Source organism: Saccostrea cucullata, unplaced genomic scaffold (genome assembly GCF_032062105.1).
Source record: "Saccostrea cucullata isolate Sc308-1 unplaced genomic scaffold, CSIRO_AGI_Scuc_v1 ctg4397, whole genome shotgun sequence".
In the NCBI taxonomy this organism is placed as follows: Eukaryota; Metazoa; Mollusca; class Bivalvia; order Ostreida; family Ostreidae; genus Saccostrea; species Saccostrea cuccullata.
The window spans coordinates 34,502-47,007 of NW_026931498.1; the positions used below are offsets into that span (position 1 = coordinate 34,502).

The 12,506-nt window shown below is 33.1% G+C and overlaps 2 protein-coding genes across 2 annotated transcripts; both read left to right on the forward strand.

Moving 5' to 3' along the window:
• The first annotated feature begins 4,878 nt into the window (after positions 1 to 4,878).
• On the forward strand, positions 4,879 to 5,976 carry LOC134232765 (uncharacterized). Its single transcript, XM_062714745.1, has one exon. The coding sequence runs from the start codon at positions 4,879 to 4,881 to the stop codon at positions 5,974 to 5,976; it is 1,098 nt and encodes a 365-aa protein (XP_062570729.1).
• A 3,451-nt stretch (positions 5,977 to 9,427) lies between these two features.
• On the forward strand, positions 9,428 to 10,915 carry LOC134232766 (uncharacterized). Its single transcript, XM_062714746.1, has one exon. It carries the CDS (start codon positions 9,428 to 9,430, stop codon positions 10,913 to 10,915), a length of 1,488 nt encoding a protein of 495 aa, XP_062570730.1.
• The last annotated feature ends 1,591 nt before the right edge of the window (positions 10,916 to 12,506 follow it).

A 12,506-nucleotide genomic window follows, 5' to 3' on the forward strand; every position in this document is an offset into this window, starting at 1 on the left:
AACCAATTTTGTAAAGGGAGATAATCCAAATTTACAGTAATTACCACTTAGATTTAACAGAAAAATCATGAAAATGGGTCTGAAAACGCTAAAACATAAATTTAAACAACAAACAAATGGCGGAGGCGGGGCGGCAGGAGGTAAATAACAAACTTTGAAACAACGTCCGTCCTCCAAGGATGTAGATGGGAGAAAAGGCAGAGTAACGCACCGCATGGTCAGAATTTCATTTGTTAGATTTTGATTGGTCAGATTTTGATTGGTCAATCTCTGCCTCTCCTACCACGGTAAGACATGGAACAAAATTAACATTACAAAGCACAGCTATACAGTATTTCAGACTTTCACATTCAAGGAGGACACTTATTGATTACAATAAAAATTTTTAAGTAAACTTAAATTTATTTATTTTAATGCAATAAGTATTTTGATACCCCGGTTACCCATCAACTGGTTAATTTCTTTCCATAATCCTTTCAAAGCTAGAACACCTTATCTTATCCTCCTTCAATGAGTAAAAAGTCTGTAAAACAGTTTGTCGTGTGTTGCCACCTTTGTGACGTTTAATAATTTGTTTGAAATTCTCAAAAGTATTATTAATAATGACATATAATTTTTAGCAGACACAAGATATCAAGATGAGAAATAAAACCAATTTTGTAAAGGGAGATAATCCAAATTTACAGTAATTACCACTTAGATTTAACAGAAAAATCATGAAAATGGGTCTGAAAACGCCACTGACTTGACCGAACTAGGGAAAGTTCAGACCCATAAAGGAAAAATAAATGGCAACACACCTCAAACATAAATCATACCAAAAGTGAGTAAAATTTACAAACATGGGAATAAACATATGTCCCGTAATGCAATAAAACAACAATTTGAATTCACAAGTGTCTTATGAGGGATAAACATATGCCCCCATCACAACCAATGAGTTTACTATTCCTAGTGTATTATGTCTGTGGGTCCCAAGTATTAACGAATCACTATGTAGAATGTCCGATAAGGGATAAACATATGCCCTTATAGTCGCAAATCATCATCTTATTCGCTGTTTTTTACTAAGTTCACATGTATGTACAGTATTTATGCACACTGTGTGTTTATATTACAAATGCATTACAATTTCTTCAAAAATCTTGTATGGGACATTTTTTATTTGATTTTTATTGTTTCAATTAGGAAAATTGTAGGGGGAAAAGTGGGGCATTGAGTTTATTATTATTCTAAAAGTGTTTTAAAATGTTTTAAATTTTTTTTACATGATGCACAATAAATTACTATAAAATTGCAATTGTTCTTGTTTTTTAAAATTATTTCATGCAGCATCAACTTTGATAATGTGGTTTGCAATAGATATTATTTACTTATCGGAGCTTAGTCATTTATAATTTTTTTTTTTTACAAATGCCAAATAAATGTGCTGATCAAGGAACACATTTGGATACTGCTGTCAAGTTTGCTGAGGAAAACAATATCATCTCTATAGTGTCGATTTTAAATATTCTCTTACCTATCCATTTTCCTTTTCTTAGGAAAGTTTTAGTACCATATGAATATATTTTTCTTAGTTAACAGGGAGAAAACAAAACTTCTAATTCTTGACTTTTTGTCAACTTAATAACGTTTTTGTTTAATTTCAAAACAATATACTGTGGTGTAACATATAGTTGTTCTCTAACAGTTTATCTTAGCTGCCTTCTACCGAAACTTTACTAATTCTCAACTTTTTTCAGAACCAAATGTTTAATGACTTGACTTCTATTTGGCTTCATACAGCTGAGATACGAGATATCAGCAGAATTTTTGATCCCATTTATTCCTTCTTTTATAAAATTACAGATTTCTTAAATTGTATTTGAGGCTGTGCTAAAAATGCTTTTGAAATGAAAATGACAAAATTCTTGACAATATAATGCATTGATGTAGTGAAAATTTTGACAATTTATATAAAAATGGATCGTTTTCCAGCCAAAAGTCTACGTAGTTTCCAAGAAAAAAAATAAAAAGGCTTTCTCTTGTTAAGAATTTTAAAGGGGGAAATAATGCAATGAATTAGATATTTAAGTCATTATTTTTCATGAAATGGTAAGGTCTTTGATAGCAAGCAATACTTGTACATAGAAATTGATTCGTATATGTACGAAGAAATCTTCAAACAAACAACAGGGCTATACAATTTGTCATAATTGATAGACAATTCATGTAGAAATGTTCATTGCCAGCCTTATATGGATTTTGCTCAAGACCTATGCTTTCTGGATGAGTGGACAGGTAAACATTTTTGGAGCAAATTCATTTCTTCTTAATCTTTCTTGAAACATAACTTGAAAGGAGGATATGGAGACAACGAACAGCATTCAATATCAAAGTGTATAAAACAATACAAAATAGGAGCAGAGCAAACACGGACCTCCAAAACATCCCAGGTGGGATCAGGTGCCATGGAGGAGTGAGCATCCCCTGCTGACCAGTCACACCCGCCGTGTGCTTCTTGTCATGATCGGGAAATAACGGAAAAATCCGTTGTCAATTCAGTGTCTAAATAATGGACTAACAATTAGTATGAAAAACGTCAATCAGTATTTGACTCAATGATAAATTGTATTTGCTGACAAGGTCATTGTATCGACGATAGAACTTACGAAATGATGACTTTAAACGAGACTGCTGATATTTTTGTTTCGTCAACTTGCTTGCAATTATTTACCTCGTTTTAGAAATTGCTCATACGGAGAGCATGCTTTTGCGTATCGAATCAACTGTGATATATATACTCCGTATGCAGGTAATGAAGGTATATTGCTGCATAAGTAAGGGGAGTTGACGATAGAAAAGTTAAAGTCATCACGTTTATCATATAGTTTGGTTGTTAGACTACCATTAACATCTTTTTCAAGTAAAATATCCTCTGTAGTATCTTTTATCTCAAGCTCCCCAGGATATATCGTATTGACGTAGGAATGGAAATTACATGTACTATTGTTAATTGACAATACGTTGATATACGTAAATGTCGAGTTGAAGGCCACAGCAAGTGTTTTCTTCTTTTCAAGATTTTGCACAAATTCTGCTTCATATGAATATTAAAATAGATCTGCTAATAACGGAGCGCAATTTGTACCCATGGGAATTCCAATAGATTGTTGGAATACCTGGTCTGCGAAAACCACATAGGTATTGCCAATCAGAAATTCAAGCATCTCTTTGATGTCAACTTCAGAGTACTTGTGTGTGTAATCAGAATGTTTTCTAACAAAATAATTTTGCAAATGACCAATGACCAGGTTAGTATAGTTATATTCCAAATCTATATTCCAAACTTTTACTCTGGCCGCAACTTTTAAACGGTAGATCTACTAAGACCATTTAAAATATAAGAAATATGAATGTATTATAGATTGTTCAAATAACCCCTCCGCAAATCTCCCTTCTGGTGTAGGGTCGGGATTATATATTGAGATATCAATATAAATATCGATTCTGTATGAGGATGATACACATATTGATATATATGAAGAAATATCAAAATATCTCAAATATTTTTTCCCTTAGTTTACATAAAATTTTTGATTAAATAAATCATATAGAATACATATGCTATAATATAACAGTAAGATATGGAATGAATGAAATATATGGAGAGAACGAACAGTATTCTAGCTCAAAAGTCCATAAATCAAAACAAAACACGGACCTCAAAACATTGAAGGTGGGATCAGTTGACATGAAGGACTGAGCATCTCCTGCCGACCAGTCACACCCTGTGCTCCTTGCTATGATCAGGAAATAATGGAAAAATCCATCGTTGATTCAGTGTGTAAATTATGGACGAACCATAAACATGATTAACCCGCTTCCCTGCATTAACACAGATACCATTTCCTATTTTTAACGCAAAATCAGGCATATACCGTTTCCCTGCAATCGCTCATTTTCACGCACTTTGAAAAGTTCATTTAATCTTCAATTTAATGTCAATTTCCTTCTATTTATACTTACTAAGATCTCATGAAAGAAAAATTATTTTCTTATTAAAATTTTACGTCATAATATTATTGACCCTAAACTTTAGAGAAACGTGTACCAGGTGCTTCCGGGGAAATTGCTACGCCATATTTCTATGACCTTAACATTAAGTTTATGTTGCATAACAGTTCAGTAAGTTGTAAATAGTTAATATGAAAAATGTCATTCATCATTTATACATCATTCCATCAGTATTCTGGTGCTTAGTTAGTTAGTTATATTACAATTTTCTAAACAAGATAATAATTTCAGCAGGTTCGCCCAAATGGAGGAAATCTGCTGATGAAGTACAGAAGGACAGTATAGACATGGGTGAACATTGTTTCTTAGTAATAGGATACATACACATACATATAGGGAAAAAACCTTCTGCTGAAGAACAGCAGAATCATAGTGACTCAGGTGAGTGTTGTGGCCCATGGACCTCTTGAAAATACACGATGTCATTTTTTCTTGTTGCTTTTAAGGGTATTACTTGGAAGTACATACCGGGTAGTTAAGTGGCATTATTCTCCATGATTCCAATTGGGTGATAATTACCCCTTTAACCTCAATAAAAATGCATTCCTCAGAACTAATGCATGAAACAATAGTTACGTTTTAAAAATTTACTTTTGTGACAGATGAATAAACCTAGTTTAAAGCTACCTCTTTCTATTATGATTTGATTAGGTACTCGTGTTTGTTTACTGTGCATAGCATGTAATATGATATAAGTCCAAATCACTTTACAGTGCATATCTACCTTACTTTTACCTCAAATTTAGGTAGTAGCTAAGCAACATTCAACAAACATGGCGGCTAGAAATCCCAAATATCCACCGGGATCTCCTCATGAATAATATGATTAAGAAAAATAAAAACTTGAATGAAGTGAAATCTGAGCTAAAAAAAAAGGAGAAAGAAATAGAAGAGATTATAAAGTTTATTGAGGATAACAACAGCACCATGTCAGATTACAACCTCATTGACAACCACAGAGAACTGTCGAAAAATCTGTCTGGTCAGGATGTTGAAATAAAGAACTGTAAACATTCAGTGAGATACAGAAAAAGAGAAATCAGTGATGAGGTGTTGGAGAATATGATAGGAAAAACTCAGGATTTAGACAAAATCAGTTTGACTGAAACAAACTCATTTAAATATGAAGGTAAATTAATAATGATAGTGAGAGCAATCTGTGAAGATCATTGTTACATAGGAGATATAGAGTCATTTTATATTGAACATGTAAACAACAGAGGTGAGAAAAAACATAAAAGTAATATCTGTCCTAATGACATGTGTGTGACTGATACTGATGATGTTTATTTTACTGACTTTGATAACAAAACCATCAGATGTCTGTTATCATCAGGATCTGTTTCTACAGTTATCAGTACAGATCCACTGTTACCAATAGGAATCTGTCAGTCGGTGGACGGTGGACTATTAGTCACCTTGAAAGACCTGGAATCAAATGATTATAAATTAGAGCGACACAACAGACGTCTGGTGAGACACATCACAGTGACAGGTGATGTCATCCATGAGTATGAATACCAGGAGGACGGTCAGACAAGACTGTTCACAGTGCCACTCAGAGTCATACAGAACAGGAATGGTGATATCTGTGTTGTGAACCTTACAAGTGACCATACAGGTGAACTAGTGATTATGTCTCCCTCTGGTCGTATCAAGTCTATCTACCGTGGACAGAACCTGACAAAGGACTTTAAACCAATTGATGTAGCGTGTGACACCGTCTGTAACATTCTTGCTACTGACTTTAACAGCAAACAGATCCATCTTTTGAGTCCTGACGGAGAGTTCTTAAAGTTCTTACTGACAGAGAATGAAGTGAACTATCCATTCAGATTATCGCTATATAACTCTACATTGTGGGTGGGATATAAGGGAGGACTTGTCAAAGTTTTTCAGTATATACTGCTATGTGCTTGAATTGTGATTAACCCCTTCACTTCCGTATCGGTCAATTTGACCGGTGACGCGTTAAAACACGACTTCGCGAAAATAAGATCTTCGTATCTATTTCATGGTAGCATAAAGGAATATAAACTTTATATCATCTTTTTGGAAATTTTCTGTACATTTAATTTATATAAAAAGTTTGTCTTAATAGAGAAACGAACGTAACTCGCCCTAACTTCCCGTATCTCGATAGTTTTCTCGGGACCAGTGATTGCACCCATATAAAGTTTGAAATCGGAAGAAATTAGTATATGTGTAAAATAAAATGAATAGTGCTTTAACCACTTTGTAATTGAAAATTAATCAAGTCAAATTTATTGTAATTACTTAATTATAATGTTTTAAAAAAAAGCGAACAAATAGAAGAAAATACACCACAATACTTTAGACGGATTAGGAATACGTTCAACTGTAAACATTGAACGTTTAGCCAAGGGTTATTTTTGTGTTGTTATAACTTAAACATAGAAGAAATTGTTTTCACACAACAAACCGGAAATTGTTGTACTATTGATTTTTAAAAATATTTCTTGAAAAATGAATATAATTTATTTGTCAGATGCATGTTTTTAATGTTAAATTGATCATACTCAGAGCATGCTTTTATTAATTGCCAATGGGAAACATCGTCATATGGAGTATGCAAGTCGAAATCTAAATTTCGATTAAGGTTGCAAAATTCTTGTTCAATATATAATGTACTCTACTATGCATTAAATGATATTTGGTATACAGGGTTTTATACCTTATGTTATTTTCGAAATTTGTAATTGCGCTACATACTGTTGTCTTTGAATTCGCCCCGTTTTTTAAATTCTCTCAATCAGGAAGAGGCCGAAAGAGGCGAAGAATAAAGTGGGGGCAAAAATATTCCTATATATAGTATCCTAGTGAACTTGAAGTAAAAAAAAAAACATAGAGTCTGACACATTTGTTTCATATTGGATGTATCACTAGAAAGGACTAATGAAAGCCTTACAACAAAACTTTATGATGAACGTGATGACTTCAACTTTTCAATCGTCAGCCTCCCTTATGTAGCAATATGTAATTACCCTTATCAGCTACTTATTGAGTTTGATTCGGTTGATTCGATAAGGAAGAACATGTCCTACGTATGTAACATTTCTAAAACGAGGCAGGTTAATAAGCAAGGATATCAAATTCTCGTTTGAAATTTTTTCGCAAGTTTCATGGTCTATATGACCTTGTCATCAAATTCAACCTTTCATTATGTCAAATGCTGAGGGGCCTTTTTCTATAATTGGTAAACCACTGTTACACGAATAGTGAACGGATGTTTCTGCTTTCCCGTTATGAGAATTGAGGGTGTGATCGATCGGCAGGGAATGCTCACTACTCCATGGCACCCGATCCCACCTCTGATGTTTTTTTATGTCCTTGACTGCATTATATGCATATTGATATGCATTATTTACATGAGCACTGAGTATGAGTTCTATTCGTTATATCCATAGTTAAGAAACAAAACCAAAACTGCGTTTCCTCCAAACTACATACAAATAAAGTGCATATATTAGTGGTCTCCATTTTGTTTATCTTGCATTTGGTATATATCTAAATATTCATATTACGAAAATTGAATTTTTTTTTTTTTACTACCGATAACATCGGATATAACTGTAGTACCAAATTTAGGCAACCATATTTCAATAGAGCTGCAAATGACAATGTTAGAGTTTGAAACTATTAGCATTCAAAAATAGACACTGCAGTATACATTTTTAAGTCTCAAATGGTTGTAACATGTACCCGAACATTAAGCCATAAAAAAAGATGTAACTGTCAATGTAACTTTAAGATCATATTAAACTATAATTCACACATCATCTTTGCAAGGTTATTAAGGTTGGTCTAAGTCACTCCCACACAAATCCTTGACAGATAATGCAACTACAATGTATTAATTTGAGTGACATATGTACCATACTCTGTGCATACTAAACTCTCACTCTGGATTCTATAACAAATCAATTGAATTTTTTCATAATTAAAAGTCCACCGTCCATTCTTAACATTAAATGGAGTTCTACACAAATGTGCACAAAGAACTGGAGGAAGTAATAAATTCAGTTTATTAACCAAAGAGATAATAGATAATCATAGAAAAGCAAATTAATATATGAGTGTACGTATTTGACTGTCTTTTTGTCAATTACCCTGTATGTACGGGCTAGGTTGTTCGAAAAGTCCGTGGACAACTGTCATGACTTTTTTTTACTAAACGTAATATCGTATCCAAATTTTGGTAGATATGTTTAAACAATAAATTCAAATGAAATACATTAAGAAATTTTAAAATATTGTGATATATTTCAAACTTATTTGATATCTAAAATGACGAAAATCAAGGAGTGCGTCAAAATTTCCTTGTATACGATATATATGCAATAAATAATTAAAGTATGTAGTCATATCCTCTCTATTTTGAGGGGGAAAAAAGGAAATCCTAGAACTTCAGAAGCAAGGCAGTATTCCTTGAAAATGGAAAAAGAGACGACGTCGTAGAATGTTATGGAGCACCAGCTAAAAACATGTTGTACTCTGGAAAACTGCAGAAAATTCTCAAAATGCCCGAGGAAACACACATACCATATTGGCTTTATATCAGACAAGACAATGTTACGGATTATCTGTCTGGAATAAATGTGATAAAAAAATTCAAATCCTTAGAATGGCCATGGTAAGAGTTCCACAGCTGCTGATCTAGTGCAAGAACATTTACACAGCAAAGCAAATCGATAAACAAAACTATATAATACTGAATCAATTGTTAGTAAAATAAATTTCAAACGATATTTAATCGTTTTTAATTAGTACTTTTGTAATTTGCTATATAGTATAAAATCTACGGGGTGACTATTTTTGAGAACTCCTTACGGCATGTTTCTGACATTAAACTGTTGTTGAGTTTGCTCCATGGGCACAAATTGTATTGATTTTAAAATTAGATAACATGAGTTTTATTAAAGCACATAAAATAACACCACTTTTTTCCATATTACAGTGTGCATGCTCATTTTCAATATCTCGAAGATCGTTAAAACGAAGATTGACATCATCTTCGAACTTTCCAAGCACGACCCTCGTAATTCAACATGAATTCTTTTCATTGATTCCAAGAGTCTAGTTTGGGCGCACACAGTTCTATCAGAAGAATCTCCCAAGAGTTTTCTGGAAGGAAAGGGAACTGAAAAACTTTGCGTAAATACCTTTTATTACTTACTTGGCTTGCAAAAATGCATACCACGGAACAAAGGCGCAAAATAGTAGATGTTTTCATTATTGAATTTAGTTACAAATGAATACACCTTGTTTTAAAAATCTCTTTTTAAATATTTAAAGTCCAGTGCATCTCACAGTATATAGCTACCTAACGTTTCGGAGACATTCGACAAACATGGCCGCCAGTAAGCCAAAATATCCACTCGGCTCTCCTCAAGAGCATATTGAAATGTGTGAAACCCATGATTTACCTATTGATGTGATATGTGAGGATTGTGATGAATTTAATTGTAGTAAGTGCACCAAAACAGACCATAGAGATCACGAATGGAGCACTATACCCAAAGCTGCCATCCAAATGAGAAGAAACTTGATTACTTTCTTGACAAAGATCAAGGAAGAGGATCTACCTGGGATTGATGAGAAGGTAGAAAAGGTGTCAAAACAAATCATAGAAAATAATGGCATGTGTGATACTAAGATTAAAAAGCTTCAGAAGCATGCTGATGAGATAATGGCCAGGTTGACAGAAATCAGGAAACAAAATGAACGAAGATTGAGAGATAATTTGGACGCAAAAAATAAAAAGTTAAATAATGTGAAATCTGAGTTAGACAAAAAGAAGAAAAAAATAGAAGATATGGTAAAGTTTATGGATGATAACAAGAGTGTCATGTCGGATTACGGCTTGATTGACAACCACAGGGAATTGAAGCAATTGCTGGCTGGTCTGGATATTGATGTGAAGAACTTTAAACACTCAATGAGATACAGTAAAGGAGAAATCAGTAATAAGGTAATAGAGAATATGATAGGTAAAAATCTGGATTTAGATGATATCTGTTTGACTGAAACAAGTTCATTTAGATATGGAGGAAAAGTGATACTTTTATTGAGGGCATTGAATGAAGATCGATGTTACATAAGAGAAACAGGGTCACCTTACACCGAACAAGTAAACAAAGATGGTGAGAAAAAATATAAATATAATATCTCTTCTAATGACATGTGTGTGACTGATAACGGTGATGTTTACTTCACTGACGGTTTTAACAAGTCAATCAGCTCTCTGTCACCATCAGGATCTGTCTCTACAATCATCAGTACAGATCCTCTGCAACCAGTAGGAATTTGTCAGTCAGTGAACGGTGGGCTGTTGGTAAGCTTGAGAGATAAAAAGTCGGTTCGGGTTCCGTACAAATTAGAATCATATACCAGACGTCTTCTGAGACACATCACAGTGACAGGTGATGTCATCCATGAATATGAGTACCAGGAGGACGGTCAGACCAGACTTTTTACATTCCCAGTCAGAGTCATACAGAACAGTAACAGTGATATCTGTGTTACGAGCCGTACAAGTAACACTTCAGGTGATCTAATGATTTTGTCTCCCTCTGGTCGTGTGAAGTCTGTCTACCGTGGACAGAACCTGACAGAAGGCTTTTTTCCAACAGATGTAGTATGTGACCCCCTCTGTAACATCATTGTTACTGACTTTAGCAACAAACAGATCCATCTGCTGAGTCCTGATGGGGTGTTCTTAATGTTCTTTACTACAGACAGTGAAGTTAACTGTCCATTCAGATTATCACTATACAAGTCTACATTGTGGGTCGGATACTATGAATGTCTTGTCAAAGTGTTTCAGTACCCAGTGTAATATACCTGAATTGTGATTATTTCATCCATACGAAGTCGTGTAAAAATAACCGTGAAATGCTTCAGTGTGTGCAATGTAGTTTGAACTTGATTGTGTTTTCCCTGGAGTTCAAGGGTTCCAATACTTGTAAAGACTGTGTGCAACATTTTAATGTCTAAATGTGCTGTTGTACACTTATTTTGAAACAAGTTTGGATAAACAAAACACAGAATATACGCTTAGAACTGTTTGTATATTTAAGATATGAATAATTATCACACACATTATGCAGTTATGATACTATATATCTTTCAAAAGATAATGATTCATTGCTAAAATATTTACATTTTCAAACTTTCTACCTTAACTGCAAATGTCATTTCTATTTTTTTTTTTTAAAAACTATGTATTATCCTTCGTGTAAGCTACAGTTAGTGGATTAGCCAACGTAACAGCTTCTGGTCAATTTGAGCGTGACTTTTGTTTTGTTTGCTTGTGACGTTGCAGTACCTCGGCGTTTAACGATTATGACGTCAAAATAAAATGCTTTTTGGCACCCTGTCTGTGTTATGGTGTTTTAAATGCAATAAATTTCAATTTTCTTTACATGTAAAAAAACACATGTGATGTAAATATTTTTTTTTTTGAATTTCACAAGAATTTTCATCAATTGATGAATTAAGGATTTCTAGAAAATTTGTCAGTATGTCCTAAAAATCCTGTGTATATTCTGATATGTGGAATCTGCTTATTTTAATCAAGTGTTACTATTAACAATATACTAGTATAAAGCAAATTTTTTATATTTCAATGCATTTGTGTTTATAATTGTTTTAACATTTTTTGCTTAAAGCGTTGCTTAATATAATGTTTGATTGTTTCTTGTAGATATATCACTCTAAATTACATTTTACATTACATGTATTTTCCAAGATTTTACTGTAGTATTGTTCTGTTTAGGATTCCCTGTGGTTGTGGGTTAGAAGATCTTTTAATTTCTTCTTAGATTTTTAGATTAGAGTGAAGATTCTTATAGATTGCAAAATATCTCTGAAAAATTGTAACAAAAAATGACTTCTCTCTCTCTCTCTCTCTCTAAAAATTACGAAGAATGATTTTGTTATATGATTATTTAAATATTTTATAGATATAATACACATATCTAATTCAGTATTGAATTTTGTCATCAGACAATAACTTCCAATATCTTTGGATATAATTGCAGTGTTAGTGGAAAAATAAAGTGACATATATATGTATATTGTATAATACTTAGGAATGTAGCCATATGTGCCGTGTGCGTAATTATTTTTAATATTGACCATATCTCAAGAACCCCATGGCTATTTTTTGTTATATTTGTCACAGAGTGTTCTTGCCCCATGGGTTTTTATTTATGCCCCCTGATCCTACCTCTGACATTTTAGAAGTTTGATTTTTTTAATATTTGAGTTCGAATACTGTACGTTATCTCCATATATTTCATTTTTCTAAAACAAGATATGTGACCCTTATACAAGGGGAGATATTTAGAAAAAATAAAAACAAAGGTACTTGTTCCTAAAATAAAAAATTGAGCAAATTGTCACCAACCTTACACACACAAAAGAAG

Bases quoted from the DNA above. Each gene is read 5' to 3' on its own strand.
- LOC134232765 (XM_062714745.1), top strand. From the start codon at position 4,879: ATGATTAAGAAAAATAAAAACTTGAATGAAGTGAAATCTGAGCTAAAA.
- LOC134232766 (XM_062714746.1), top strand. From the start codon at position 9,428: ATGGCCGCCAGTAAGCCAAAATATCCACTCGGCTCTCCTCAAGAGCAT.